A 15,361-nucleotide genomic window follows, 5' to 3' on the forward strand; every position below is an offset into this window, starting at 1 on the left:
ATGATTTATTTTTGGATAATTTTTCATGTCACTTGAGCAATTGTCTAACAAATATAATTTACCTAGATCTCTTTTTTTGGTATTTACAGATTAGAAACTTTTAAAATACTATCCTTCCTACTTTCCTGAACTCATATGCTACAGATAGTCTGGAAAAAATCTTAGATTTAAATCCTTCTCAGAAAGGTGCAACATCAGCTATCGACAACATAATTACAAAAATTCGTTCAGATGCATCTAATAACATTAAAAATGATTGGGGAAGGGAACTTAAGCTTGCCTTACCTATCGAAAAATGGGAAAAAATTTCCAATTAGTTAATTCGTCTTCTATATGTGCTAAACATTCCTTGATACAGTTCAAAGTAGTTCATAGGGCCCACATGTCCAAGGATAAATTAGCCCATTATTATTCTCATACAAGTCCAGTTTGTGATAGATGTATTTCAACGGTTTTGAATATTGATTTACAATCTCATCCTATTATGGCAATTTTTGGTTTACCGATGATAGAACCACACCATTTAACCTCTTCAACGTATCGGATGATTCAATTTCTCACATTAGTGGCCAAAAGATCGATTTTGTTGAATTGGAAGGAAATTAATACTCCCACTACATTTCATGGGTTCTCTCAAACTATATTATGTTTAAACTTAGAAAAAATTAGAAGTGTTATATATGACCCTTCTATTAAATTTGATCAGACTTGGAGACCTTTTATTCAACACTTCCATATACTTATATTAGAGTAAAGGCAAATCCTGTGAGAATGACATTCGTAACAGTGAAACACAACAGCTACAGGCAAATTGAGTTACTATTTGGGATAAACAGGAGGACCAGCATTGTGGGGAATGTGATTGGCAGAGACAACTACAACTTGATTGCAGATCCAGCCACCATTTTCATGCCACATCACCTACAATAAAGTCAACTGGCAGGAATTATGGAAGGTACTGGATGTCTCCATGCCAAACTCTATGAACAACAGAGGGCAAAAAGGCCAACCTCTGCCTCTAGTTGGAAAGCATATTGGTCCAAGGAAGGAGCATACCGCTCAGAGGAACCATGAAAGTGATGAAAGCAGTGGCCGAACTACAACAATTTCTAGAGGTAACAACTGAGAAATCTTCTGGTATATTAAACAGGCAGTTACTTGAGAAATAAGGTTTTAAGCTGGAAGAGATTTGAAGGAGCTTCAGGAAAGTTACAAGCATTTGGCTTTTCTGAGTATAAAGATTGCATGAAGATTATAACATGAAGTTCAACTGGAAAAGGAAAGCTTCTTGCAAAAGTAGATGCAAAGACCAAATCCCAGCTGGATGAATGGTAAGACAAAATGAAAAGAGTCAATGGAGAGATGAGCACAGAGGATTTAATGACTTGATGTTGTAGATGAGGAAACAAAGTGGAGAGATCAGATCGAGATGGATTAATACCAGAATACTTCAGTGAACTAAGTGCACTTTCCCAAGGTCAAGATGCAGAAACTAGAAGACAGCCACCACAGAGAAAGAACCAGCACCTGAGATTGTTTCACAGCCACAAGTCTCACCTGCCAAGTGATTCTCCTTCTCACAGGATGGTATCCCACAGGAGTAAAAAGTCATCCAGAGCAATTAAATCTTTAGGTCCGAATAGGACAATTTAAAATGCACTATGCTGTGGATGTTTGTATGGTAGTTGTATTATATAGAGTGTGTATCTAGTTGAGATGCATTCTCTATTCAATTGGATTTTATAGCCATGCAAGGAGGAGTGTTGTGTATTTAATATCAAGTCAACTGTTATTGTCATTTTGACTTTCACTGCTGGTACAGTGCATAGTAAAAATGAGAATGTTTTTGAGGACCATGGTTTACATGACACAGTACAAAAAACTAGACCGAACTACGTAATTAAAAAAAAAACAGAAAACTATCCTACAAACCTACACTGGACTGCATAAAGTGCACAAAAACAGTGCAGGCATTACAATAAATAATAAACAGGACAGTAGGGCAAGGTGTCAGTCTAGGCTTCGGATATTGAGGAGTCTGATAACTTGAGGGAAGAAACTATTATATAGTCTGGTCAACAGAGCCCAAATGCTTCTGAGCCTTTTGCCAGATGGCAGGAGGGAGAAGCGATTGTATGTGGGGTGCATGGGGTCCTTCATAATGCTGTTTCCTTCGCGGATACAGTGTGTAGTGTAAATGTCCTTGATGGTGGGAAGAGAGACCCCAATGATCTTCTCAGCTGACCTCACTATCCACTGCAGGGTCTTGCGATCTGAGATGGTGCAATTTCCAAACCAGGCAGTGATGCAGCTGCTCAGGATGCTCTCAATAAAACCCCTGTAGAATGTGATGAGGATGGCGGGTGGGAGATGGACTTCCCTCAGCCTTCGCAAAAAGTAGATACTTAATATTTAATAAAATAATAAATAAAATTAATAAAATAAAATATTTCATAAAATAATTTAAAATACTTAACATTTAAGTAATCTTGTATATGTATTGATTGATTGAGCAATCCTGTTCATTTAAATAATTAATTATGGGTGATAATGTAAAATCCATGAAATGCATACATCATCACGCTACCACGTGATACATGAGTGCCTCACTTAAAATAATACTCGAATCTAGACCCACATTTCAGACTCCTGTGTCTTCCTTTGAATTAGTTTAATGTTTTGAAGCTACAAAACATGACAGAGGTTTCTGAGAGTGATTCTGGGTATGAAAAGCATTTGATGGCTCTGGGCCTGCACTCACTGGAGCTGAGAAGGATGAAGGTCGGATCTCATTGAAAGCTTTGAATATTGAAAGGTCTAAATAAAGTAGATGTGGAGAGGTGTATGTGTGTCCATTAACCTCCGTACCCAATACATCATTCTCCACAACTTCTGCCATCTCCAACAAAGCTGCTTTCTCTCTCCCACCCCACCCCTCTCCACTTTCCAGACAGAACTCTCTGTGGGTGACAGCAGAACAGCAACGGCTGTATTTTCTGGAAAATTTGGAAGGTGCAGGATAGATACATCTCAAATATGACTGGGAACTTGAAAGAGAGGATGAATCTGAGGCTGACAGAGAAGTCAAAGACAGCATAAAAGCAAAGTAGAGGGCATATAATATAGCAAATATTGTTGGGAATTTAGACAATTGGGAAAATGTTAAAAAACCAACACAAGGCAACTAAAACAACAATAAGGAGAGAAGAGATGAAATATGGAGGTAAACTCGCCAGTAATATAAAAGAGGATACCAAATGTTATTTCAGATATATGAAGAGTAAAAGCGAGTTGAGAGTGAATATCAGACCATTGTAAAATTATGCTGACGGAGTTATTGGGGACAAAGAAAGAGCGGATGAATGTAATTAGTATTTTGATTGAGTCTTCACAATGGAAGTCACCAGCAATATGATAGAAATTCAAGAGGGTCAGGGGGCAGAAGTGATTGCAGTTACTAAGGTGGTGCTTGGAAAGCTGAAAGGTCTGAAAGTAGATAATCACATGAATCTGATGAACAACATCCCAAGTTTCTGAAAGAGGTGGCGGAAGAGATTGTTGAGGCATTAGTAAAGATCTTTCAAGAAACATTAGACAATGGAATGTTCCTAGAAGATTGTAAAATTGCAAATGTCACTCCATTTTGCAAAAGTGAGTGAAGCAAAAGTCATGAAATAATTGTCCAGATAGCCTGACTTCAGTGTTTGGGAAGATGCCAGGGTCCAAAATGAAGGATGAGCTTTCAAGATACTTACAGGCACAGAATAAAATAGGGTAAAAATTAATATTTCTTTTGGGGAAATCTTGCCTGACAAATCTGCTGGAATTTTTTAAGAAAATGACAGGCAGGACAGACAGAGGAGAGTCAGTAGATGTTGTTTGTTTAGAAGTCAGAAAGCCTTTGACATGGTTCCACATATGAGGCTGCTAAACACGACAAGAGCCCATGGTATTACAATTTCTTAGGCAGTTTAACGGGGCACGACTGCGCAAGCGCGTGTAAATTGGACCGTGAGGCAGCAGGAGTATTTAAAAGAGAGCAGTTTGAAGGAGCGGGTGACAGAGTAGGAAGGCTTTGTCTCCAGGGGCTTCGGTGAGCAGAGGCTGAGGATGAGCTTCACTCAAAGTGAGGTAAGGCTGGGTAAGTTCCTTTAAAAGGAGAACGTTTCAAAAGTTGAGGCAACATATTGGGTAGGTCATGACAGCTGAGATCGGCCCTGTGGTTTGTTCATCCTGCAGCATGTGGGAAAACAGGGATACTTCCAGTGTCCCTGACAACTATGTGTGCAGGAAGTGTGTCCAGCTGCAGATTTTGGCAGACCGCATTGAGCAGCTGGAGCTGCAATTGGATTAATTCTGTAGTATCCGTGATGCTGAGAAAGTTGTGAATAGCACATTCAGTGAGTTGGCCACACTGCAGGTAAAGGCTACACAGGCAGAAAGGGAAGGGGTGGCCACTAGACAGCATAGCAGTAGGCAGGTAGTGCAGGAGTCCCCTGAGGTCATCTCCTTTCTAAACAGATATACAGTTTTGGATACTGTTGGGGGAGATGTCTCATCAGGGGAAGGCAGCAGCAGCCGAGTTCATGGCACCATGGGTGGCTCTGCAGCACAGGAGGGAAGGAAAAGGAGTGGGAGAGCTATAGTGATAGGGGATTCGATTGTAAGGGGAATAGATAGGTGTTTCTGCAGCCACAAATGAGACTCCAGGATGGTATGTTGCCTCCCTGGTGCAAGGGTCAAGGATGTCTCTGAGCAGCTGCAGGACATTCTGGAATGGGAGGGTGAACAGCCAGCGGTCGTGGTGCACATGGGTACCAACGACATAGGTAAAAAATGGGATGAGGTCCTACAGGGTGAATTTAGGGAGTTAGGAGATAAACTAAAAAGTAGGACTACAAAGGTAATCATCTCTGGATCACTACCACAGCCACATGCTAGTCAGAGTAGAAATAGGAGAATATTTCAGATGAATATGTGGCTTGAAAAATGGTGCAAGTGGGAGGGGTTCAAATTTCTGGGGCATTGGAACCAGTTCTGGGGGAGGTGGGACCAGTATAAACAGGACGGTCTGCAACTGGGCTGGACTGGAACCAATGTCCTAGGGGGAGCGTTTGCTACTGCTGTTCAGGAGGATTTAAACTAATGTGACAGGGGGATGGGAACAAGTGCAGAGAGACAGAGGGTTGTAAAATGAGGGTAGAAGCAAAAAGTAGTAAGGTGAAAAGTAAAAGTGGCAGGCAGGCAAATCCAGGGTAAAAATCAAAAAGGGCTACTTTTCAACATAATTGTATAGGGTCAAAGGAGTGTTGTTAAAACAAGCCTGAAGGCTTTGTGTGTCAATGTGAGGAGCATTCGTAACAAGGTGTATGAATTGAATGTGCAGATAGTTAGTAATGAATATGATCTAGTTGGGATCACAGAGACATGGCTCCAGGGTGACCAATGATGGGAGCTCAACATCTAGGGATATTCAATATTCAGGAGGGATAGACAGGAAAGAAAAGGAGGTGGGGTAGCGTTGCTGGTTAGAGAGGAGATTAACGCAATAGAAAGGAAGGACATTAGCTTGGACAATGTGGAATTGATATGGGTAGAGCTGCATAAAACAAAGGGACAGAAAACACTGGTGGGAGTTGTTTACAGGCCACCGAACTGCAGTAGTGAGGTTGGGGATGGCATTAAACAGAAAATTAGAAATGCGTGCAATAAAGGAACAGCAGTTATAATGGGTGACTTCAATCTACATATAGATTGGGTGAACCGAATTGGTAAGGATGCTGAGGAAGAGGATTTCTTGGAATGTATGCGGGATGGTTTTCTGAACCAACATGTCGAGGAACCAACTAGAGAGCAGGCCATTCTAGATTGGGTATTGAGCAATGAGGAAGGGTTAGTTATCAATACTGTGGTGCGAGGCCCCTTGGGTAAGAGTGACCATAATATGGTGGAATTCTTCATTAAGACGGAGAGTGACATAGTTAATTCAGAAACAAAGGTTCTGAACTCAAAGAAGGGTAATTTTGAAGGTATGAGATGTGAATTAGCTAAGATTTACTGGCAAATGATACTTAAAGGGTTGACATTGGATATGCAATGGCAAGCATTTAAAGATTGCATGGATGAACTACAACAATTGTTCACCCCAGTTTGGCAAAAGAACAAACCAGGAAGGTAGTGCACCCATGGCTGACAAGGGAAATTAGGGATAGTATCAATTCCAAATAAGAAACATACAAATTAGCTAGAAAAAACAGCACAGCCGAGGACTGGGAAAAATTCAGAGTTTAGCCCAGGAGGACAAAGGGCTTAATTAGGAAAGGGAAAAAGGATTATGAGAGAAAGCTGGCAGAGAACATAGAAACTGATTGTAAAAGCTTTTATAGATATGTGGAAAGAAAAGATTGGTTAAGACAAATGTAGGTCCTTTACAGTCAGAAACAGGTGAATTGATCATAGGGAACAAAGACATGGCAGACCAATTGAATAACTACTTTGGTTCTGTCTTCACTAAGGAGGACATAAATAATCTTCCAGAAATAGAAGGGTCTGAGGGTCTAGTGAGATGGAGAAATTGAGAGAAATACATGTTAGTAGGGAAGTGGTGTTAGGTAAATTGAAGAGATTAAAGGCAGATAAATCCCCAGGGCCAGATAGTCTGCATCCCAGAGTGCTTAAGGAAGTCACCGAAGAAATAGTGGATGCATTAGTGATAATTTTTCAAAACTCTTTAGATTCTGGATTAGTTCCTGAGGATTGGAGGGTGGCTAATGTAACCCCACTTTCTAAAAAAGGAGGGAGAGAGAAACTGGGGAATTATAGACCAGTTAGTCTGACATTGGTGATGGGGAAAATGCTAGAGTCAGTTGTCAAAGATGTGATAACAGCACATTTGGAAAGCGGTGAAATCATCGGACAAAGTCAGCATGGATTTGTGAAAGGAAAGTCACATTTGACGAATCTTATTGAATTTTTGAGGATGTAACTAGTAAAGTGGATAGGGAAGAACCAATGAATGTGGTATATTTGGATTTTCAAAATGCTTTTGACAAGGTCTCACACAGGAGATTATTTTGCAAACTTAAAGCACACAGTACTGGGGGTATGGTATTGATGTGGATAGAGAATTTGTTGGCAAACAGGAAGCAAAGAGTGGGAGTAAATGGGACCTCTTCAGAATGGCAGGCAGTGTCTAATGGGGTACCGCAAGGCTCAGTGCTGGGACCCCAGTTGTTTACAATATATATTAATGATTTTGACGAGGGAATTAAATGCAGCATCTCCAAGTTTGCGGATGACATGAAGCTGGGCGGCGGTGTTAGCTGTGAGGAGGATGCTAAGAGGATGCAGGGTGACTTGGATAGGTTAGGTGAGTGGACAAATTCATGGCAGATGCAATTTAATGTGATAAGTGTGAGGTTATCCACTTTGGTGACAAAAACAGAAAAACAGATAATTATCTGAACGGTGGCCGATTAGGAAAAGGGGAGGTGCAATGAGACCTGGGTGTCATTGTACACCGGTCATTGAAAGTGGGCATACAGGTACAGTAGGCAGTGAAAAAGGCAAATGGTATGTTGGCATTCATAGCAAGAAGATTCAAGTACAGGAGCAGGTAGGTTCTACTGCAGTTGTACAAGGCCTTGTTGAGACCACACCTGGAGTATTGTGTGCAGTTTTGGTCCCCTAATCTGAGGAAAGACATTCTTGCCATAAAGGGAGTACAAATAGGGTTCACCAGATTGATTCCTGGGATGGCAGGACCTTCATATGAAGAAAGACTGGATCGACTAGGCTTATACTCACTGAAATTTAGAAGATTGAGGGGGGATCTTATTGACACGTATAAAATTCTAAAGGGATTGGACAGGCTAGATCAGGCATGGGCAAACTACAGCCCGCAGGCCATATGCGGCCCGCTAAGCTTTTTAATCCGGCCCGCAGAACTTGATGAAATTATATTAATAAACCTTGTTTACATTTTTTCCCTGCAATTCTGGCATTTTCCCAATAGATGACGCACTCTAAATACATTGACCTTTGTTGAGGTGCAGCATATTACTCCACATTTGCGCTTTACTCTTTGTTCGGCTCGACCTATTTGTGTGAACAGGCATTCAGCGTCATGAACATCAACAAAGCCAGCCACAGATCCAAGTTAACTGACCAACACCTCAGATCCATCCTGAGAATCGCCACAACAAAACTAAATCCAGACTTTGATGAGCTGGCTAAAAAGGGAGACCAACAACACTGTTCCCACTGAAATTAAAAATAAGTTTCTTCGTTGTGTTATGTAAAAAATGCATTTGAAAATATTTTTTTCAATAAGCCTTACATGTTACGTGTCATCTCTGTTAAGTGATGGACATGAGTATTGCACAGGTGCATGTACGTTCTGAAAATAAAAAATGTGCTCCAGATCAAATAACGCGCTCCGCATACTGGCGCGCTGTCAGGGTTCTGTCTTTGTGCTGGTCATTTTTGGCACAGGGGACAATTGAATAAGAAGGACAAGTAGACCTGCATCTCCTACCGTTTTTGAAATAAAGACAGTCAGGAGGAGAGTGATGATGATAATATCTTGAAGGATAACAGAATTTTCAGTGTTTTAAAATAATAACTGTTACTATTAAAAAAAGCTGTATTTTATTCATTTAACTTTCAGTGTTTTAAAAGTCATTTCAATAAATAGCTAAATACCATGGGACTTCAAAGACAGATATTTTGTTGTAATGCATTTGTTCATTTTCAATTGAAATTAACGCACATGTTTTCTACATATCCCATGATATTTTATTTTCTCTTATGAGGTGTATTACCAAAACACTCCGTCCATCTGCTCCTGGTCTGGCCCCCCTGTCAAATTTTAGAACCCTTTGTGGCCCACATGTCAAAAAGTTTGCCCACCCCTGGGCTAGATGCAGGAAGATTGTTCCCGATGTTGGGGATGTCCAGAACGAGGGGTCACAGTTTAAGGATAAAGGGGAAGCCTTTTAGGACCGAGATGAGGAAAAACTTATTCACATAGAGAGTGGTGAATCTGTGGAATCTGTGGAATCTGCCACAGGAAACAGTTAAGGCCAGTTAATTGGCTATATTCAAGAGGGAGTTAGACATGGCCCTTGTGGCTAATGGAATCAGGGGGTATGGAGAGAAAGCAGGTACAGGGTTCTGAGGTGGATGACCAGCCATGATCATACTGAATGGCGGTGCAGGCTCAAAGGGCCAAATGGTCTATTCCTGCAACTGTTTTCTATGTTTCTATAAGAAAGACCCCAGCATGGACTGAAGATCGGCTGACTGACAGGAGACAAAAATGGAAATTCAATGGGCCTGTTCGGGTTGATTAGTGGTGTTCCACAGGGGTAAGTGTTGGGACACCTCTATTCTATTCATATTACATGTCAATGATGTGGCTGATGGAATTGATGGCTTTGTGGTCAAATTTGTGGATGATATGAAGATAGGTGGAAGAGCAGGAAGTGTTGTGGAAGTAGGGAGCCTGTAGCAGCACTTCCCACCTTTCTCTTCCCACACTAAACAATGAAGACTAGCATACCTTATCCCTTCTTTGCCAAATTACAGGCATTACCACATTGAGGCTTGTACCCATGACCTCCCTCCTCCTGTACATTAATGCACCTCAGGGTCATATCAGTTACAGTGTGATTTCTTCTGACTTTTGACCTCCCAAAGTGCAACAGCTCACCAACACCTACCCAGATTAACCTTCATCTGCCATTTCCCTGCCCACATTTCCTACTCACCTCAATCTTGATCTGTCCTTTGTCGTCTTCACTCTCCACAGCTCCACCAAATTTCACCTGAAATGCTTCCTTCTTCAGTCAGCCCACCTTCATTTCAAACATAGGAGTTGAATTAGGCTACTCTGTCTAATCAAGTCTACTCTGGCATTTGATCATGACAGATTTATCTTAACTCTCAACCCAATTCTCCTGTCAACCTGTCACATGTTGACACCCTGAATAATCAAGAACCTATCAAGCTCTGCTTTAAATTACTCTCTGATTTGGCCTCCACTGCCATCTGTGGCAGTGAATTCCACACATTCCCCACCCTCTGCCTGAAGAATTTCCTCCCATATGTTCTAAGAGAATATGCTGATAATCTGACCCTCTGTCCTCTGGTCCTAGACCCTACCACCCACTACAGGAAATATCCTTTCCACATCCAGTATCCTGGCCTTAAAATATACCATAGCTCTCAATCAGATCCACCCCCTCCATTCTGCTAAACTCCAGGGAGTACTGGCCCAGAGCCATCAAACATGCCAACATGCCACACATGTTAACTCATTTATTCCTGCAGTCATTCTTGTGAAACTTCTCTGGACCCTTTCCAATGCCAGAAATCTTCAGCCCTGAATATTTCAGTCCTGGGAAAAAGCCTCTGACTATCCACAAGTTCAATGCCTCTCATCATCACCTTATACACCTCTGTCTGGTCACCTCTCACCCTCTGTTGCTCCAAGGAGAAAAGGCCGAGTTCACTCAAGCGGTTCTCATAAGGCATGCTCCCCAATCCAGGCAACATCCTTGTAAATCTCCTCTGCACCCTTTCTATGGTTTCCACGTACTTCCTGTAGTGAGGTGACCAGAACTGAGCACAGTACTCCGAGTGGGGTCTGATCAGGTTCCTATATAGCTGTAACATTAACTCTCAACTCTTAAACTGAATCCCATGGTTGATGAAGGCCAATGGACTGCCTGCCTTCTTAACCACAGAGAACCAAGCTACGTGCAGCTGGTTGACAATATGTTTCAAGCAAACAAACCTATGAAGTGCATCATGTCACTAAAGATTCATTTTCTGCATTCACATTTAGAATTCTTCCCTGCAATTCTTGGTGCTGTCAGTAAGAAGCACAGTGAAATGTTTCACTAGGACGTTTCAGTCATGGAGAAACGGTATCAGGGCAAGTGGAATCCATCAATGCTGGCTGATCATTGTTGAACACTTAAACAAGAAGCCTAAGACACTGAGTACCAATGAAAAGCATTAACAAAATATTTTTAGCTGAGTGAACTATTGCAAAGCATTAGCACCATTTTGCAATTAAATAATTTATATTCAATAAAAGTTGATTTATTGTATTTCCTAATTCCTAAGTAGTCTGAAGTTATATTTCCGTTCAGCCTCATGCAGTCTATCACAAAAAAATTTCTGAGGAAACGATATAGAAACAGAAGCACAGAAAACCTGCAGCACAATGCAGGCCCTTCGGCCCACAAAGCTCTGCCGAACATGTATCAAACCATCGGTCTGAGTGTCTCCCTTCTCTAGCACCGGCCTATTCTCCCTTTCACACTGTCTCCAAGTTTTCACTATTGCCTCCCTTCTAACACATATCTGGTTTACCTCACAGGGTGGTTGATGAATTGTAATATAAGTGTATCTTGGATTATCTGACATGTTATGGAAGTGTGTGGGCCTTCGTCTTGAAGTAGTGTGGGGGTATGGCTGTGAAATGTCTGTATTTGTATTTGTGAAATGTTGTATTGTAACTATATTGACTGCCATGGTATGTTCGGGGAGGGCAGGTGAGGGGAGGTTTGTATAGGGGCAATATATAAAAGCAAAATGGAGGAAAATATAATCCATTATGTATTCTGTATTGTGTCATTCCTTTCATAAAAATATTTTTTTAAGAAGTTTTCTCTTTCTGTGAGCCACTGCTGCTTCCTCCCTCTCTTCAGTTCGGTTCCCACCCCCGCAGCAATTCTAGTTTAAATCATATAAGCAAATAACAATTAAAGAATAGACACAGGCCATCTCGGCCCTTCTAGTTCATGACGAATGCTTACTCTTACTTAGTCCCACAGACCTGCACTCAGCCCATAACCCTCCATTCCTTTCCTGTCCATATACCTATTCAATTTTGCTTTCAATGACAATACCAAACCTGCCTCTACCACTTCTACTGGAAGCTTGTTCCACACAGCTACCACTCTGAGTACAGAAATTCCCCCTCATGTTACCTTTACACTTTTGTCCCCTAAGTCTCAACTCATGTCCTCTTGTTTGAATCTCCCCTACTCGGATATTCCTCCCACTAGGATATTGGTCTCTCTTGAATTGATGTGCAACCTGTCCTTTTTGTACAGGTCACACCTGCCCCAAAAGAGGTCCCAATGATCCAAAAATCTGAATCCCAGCCCCCTGCTCCAATCCCTCAGCTACTCATTTTTCCTCCACCTTCCTCTATTCCTATAGTCACTACTATGTGGAACAGGTAATAATCCTGACATTACTACCTTTGGGGTCCTGCTTTTCAACTTCCTTACTAACTGCCTGTAGTCTGTTTTCAGGACCTCTTCCCTTTTCCTACCCATGTCGTTGGTACGAATATGTACCATGACCTCTGGCTGTTCTCCTTCTCACTTCGGGATAACCTGGACACAATGAAAAATATCCCAGACACTGGCACCTGGGAGGCAAACTACCATCCGAGTTTATTTCCTGCATCCACAGAATCACGTCTTTGAACTCCTATTACTTCTACCTTCTTCCTTTTCCTACCCTTCTGAGCCACAGGTCGAGACACTGTTGCTTCCCCAGGTAGGCCATCCCTCCCAACATGTTGCTTTTAAAGCCCAACTCCTTTCTGTACCATCTTCCCATTGCCAAAGTTTGCAAGGCACAGCAAGAGCATTATCATTTGTAAAACTTGTGGTAATTAATTTAATCAATTGAGTTACTATGATAAATTCCAAACAAACATACCTCTCTGATTTCTCTTACTTACCAAACTCTCCTTGGATAAAGAACTCTGGCAATTCAAGAGTAAACAGCTGGTGCAGTCAGGGAGCCCTGGATTTATATGTGTCAGTTGCATTCCTTTGGGGTCATGTGACTTCAGTTAGCCAATAGCAGATGGCCACTTTCATTACTGCTGCAAAGAAGACGAAAGAGAAACTAGAGCTGCTGTTTTCCTGTAAAGCACACAAAAGCTTCAAGGTATCGTTGAAAACACAAAATGCTGGCAGAACTCAGCAGGCAAGACAGCATCTACCTCCTGGGAGGAGGGAGTGACGACGTTTCGGGTCGAAACCCTTCATCAGGAGTGAAGTAACATGGGATGGTCAAGGGGTGGGGGGAGGGATGAAGTAGAGAGATGGGAAATGATAGGCTGGAGGGAAGTGGGCTAGGGGTAAGGTGGAGAATTCTGGGAAATAAAAGAGAAAGAAAGGTAGTGCGGGGGGGGGGGGGATGATTGTAGTGACGCAGGAAAAAGAGAAAGAGAACCAGACTAAAATATTAGATAGGGATGGGGTAAGTGGGGTATCAACGGAAGTCTATGAGTTGAATGTTCATGCTGGCAGGCAGGAGGCTACCTAGGCTGGAGATAAGGTATTGCTCCATCGACCTGTGTGTGGCCTCATCTTGACAGTAGAAGAGGCCATGGACAGACATATCGGAGTGGGAGAAGTCTGTGGAATTGAGTGTGTCCACAGGGAGATCCCGCCACTGCTGGAGGACCGAGCGCCGGTGTTCGGCGAAACGGTCTCCCAGTCTGTGGCTGGTCTCCCCAATGTATAAATGGCCACATCGGGAGCACCAGATACAGTATATCACCCCAGTTGACTTGCAGGTGAAGTGGTGCCTCACCTGAAAGGACTGTCTGGGGCTCTGGATGGTTGTGAGGGAAGAGTTATGGGGGCAGGTGTAGCACTTCTTCCGTTTGCAGGGATAAGTGCCTGGAGGGAGGTCGGTGGGGAGGGATGGGGGTGATGAATGGACAAGGGAGGCTCGTAGGAAATGATCCCTGCGGAAAGCCAAGAGTGGGGGTGAGGGGAAGATGTGGTTGGTGGTGGGATCCCGTAGGAGATGGCAGAAGTTACGGAGGATTATGCGTTGGATCTGTAGGGTGATAGGTGAGGATCAGGGGGACTCTATCCCTGGTGGCCTGGTGGGGGGATAGGGTTAGGGCAGAGGTGCGTGAAATACGGGAGATGCGATGGAGGACAGAGTTAATAGTGAATGAAGGGAAGCCCCTTTCTTTAAAAAAGAAAGACATCTCCTTTGTCCTAGAATGAAAGGCCTCATCCTGAGAGCAGATGCGGCAGAGGAATTGAAAGGGATAGCATTTTTGCAGGAGACGGTGAGAGGAGGAATAGTCTAGGTAGCTGTGGGAGTCTGTAGGTTTGTAGTAGACATCGGTGGATAGGCTGTCTCCAAAGGTAGAAACATAGAAAGGGGAGGGAGGTGTCGGAAATAGACCCCAGGTGAATTTGAGGGCAGGGTGAAAGTTGCAGGCGAAGTTAATGAAGTTGATGAGCTCAGCATGTGTGCAGGAAGCAGCGCTGATTCAGTCATTGATATAACGTAAGAAAAGAGGAGGACAGATACCGGTGTAGGCTTGGAACATAGATTGCTCCACATGGCCGACAAAAAGGCAGGTATAGCTAGGACCCATGCGGGTGCCCAAGGCTACACCTTTAGTTTGGATCTTTGATCTGATTTTTAAAGTTCAAGGTAAGATAATTATCAAAGTACATATATGATACCATAAACACAAAAGATATTTTGCTGGTGTTGGAAATCCTTTATCAGCATCACAGAAAATGCTGGAGAAACACAACAGGTCAACAGCATCGATAGAAATGAATGAACAGTCGTTACCATACAGTGTCCTGAGGTACGTTTTCTTGCAGGCAATTACAGTTAAATACAATAGTCAGTGAAAAACTACACCCAAACAAAGACTGACAAACATTAATACAAAAGAAGGCAAGCTGTGCAGATACAAAGAAATTAGTTTGAGAGATAGATCGTTAACATTGGGATACGAATCCTCTTGTCCTCACCTACCACCCACTAGCCTCCATGTCCAGTGCATAATACTCCATAACTTCCACCATCTCAAAGGGATCCCATTACCAAACACGACTTTTCCTCCACCCTATATTCCACTTTCCACAGGGATTGCTCCCTACCTGACTCCCTTGTCCATTTGCCCCCTCCCCATTGATCTCTCTCCTTGCACTTACCCTTGCAAACAAAACAAATACCATACCTGTCCCCACACTTCCTCCCTCACTAACACTCAGGGTCCCAAACAGTCATTCCAGGTGAGGCAACACTTCTCCTGTGAGCCTGTTGGGGTCATATACAGTGTCTAGTGCTCCTGGTGTGGTATCCTGTATATCAGGGAGACCTGATGTAGATTGGGAGACCGCTTTGCTGAGCACTCATACTCTGTCCACCACAAAAAGCAGGAACTCCCGCTGGCCACCCATTTCAATTCCCATTCTGATATGTCATTCCATGGTCTTTGATATTGCTGCAATAGGCCACACTCAGGTTGGAGGAGTAACACCTTATATTCCATCTGGAA

The 15,361-nt window shown here is 42.6% G+C and overlaps 1 protein-coding gene across 4 annotated transcripts in view; it reads right to left on the reverse strand.

Annotated features, from left to right (window-relative positions):
* LOC132402595 (uncharacterized) overlaps positions 1-13,102 on the reverse strand; it is a 35,609-nt gene extending 22,507 nt beyond the window's left edge. For 2 of the 4 annotated variants that reach the window (XR_009514970.1, XM_059985493.1), the window contains exons 1-2: positions 12,770-13,102; positions 9,771-9,857 (exon numbers count right to left, since the gene is read on the reverse strand). Coding sequence is in view for 1 of the 4 variants with exons in the window: in XM_059985492.1 (XP_059841475.1) it covers positions 12,770-12,859 (90 nt within the window). In the remaining 3 variants the exon portion in view is untranslated. Of the gene's footprint in view, positions 1-9,770; positions 9,858-12,747 lie in introns of all 4 variants that reach the window. The other 2 variants (XM_059985494.1, XM_059985492.1) reach the window with 2 other exon arrangements.
* Between the last annotated feature and the right edge of the window lie 2,259 nt (positions 13,103-15,361).

The sequence above is a fragment of the Hypanus sabinus genome, chromosome 12 (assembly GCF_030144855.1).
Source record: "Hypanus sabinus isolate sHypSab1 chromosome 12, sHypSab1.hap1, whole genome shotgun sequence".
Classification (NCBI taxonomy): domain Eukaryota; kingdom Metazoa; phylum Chordata; class Chondrichthyes; order Myliobatiformes; family Dasyatidae; genus Hypanus; species Hypanus sabinus.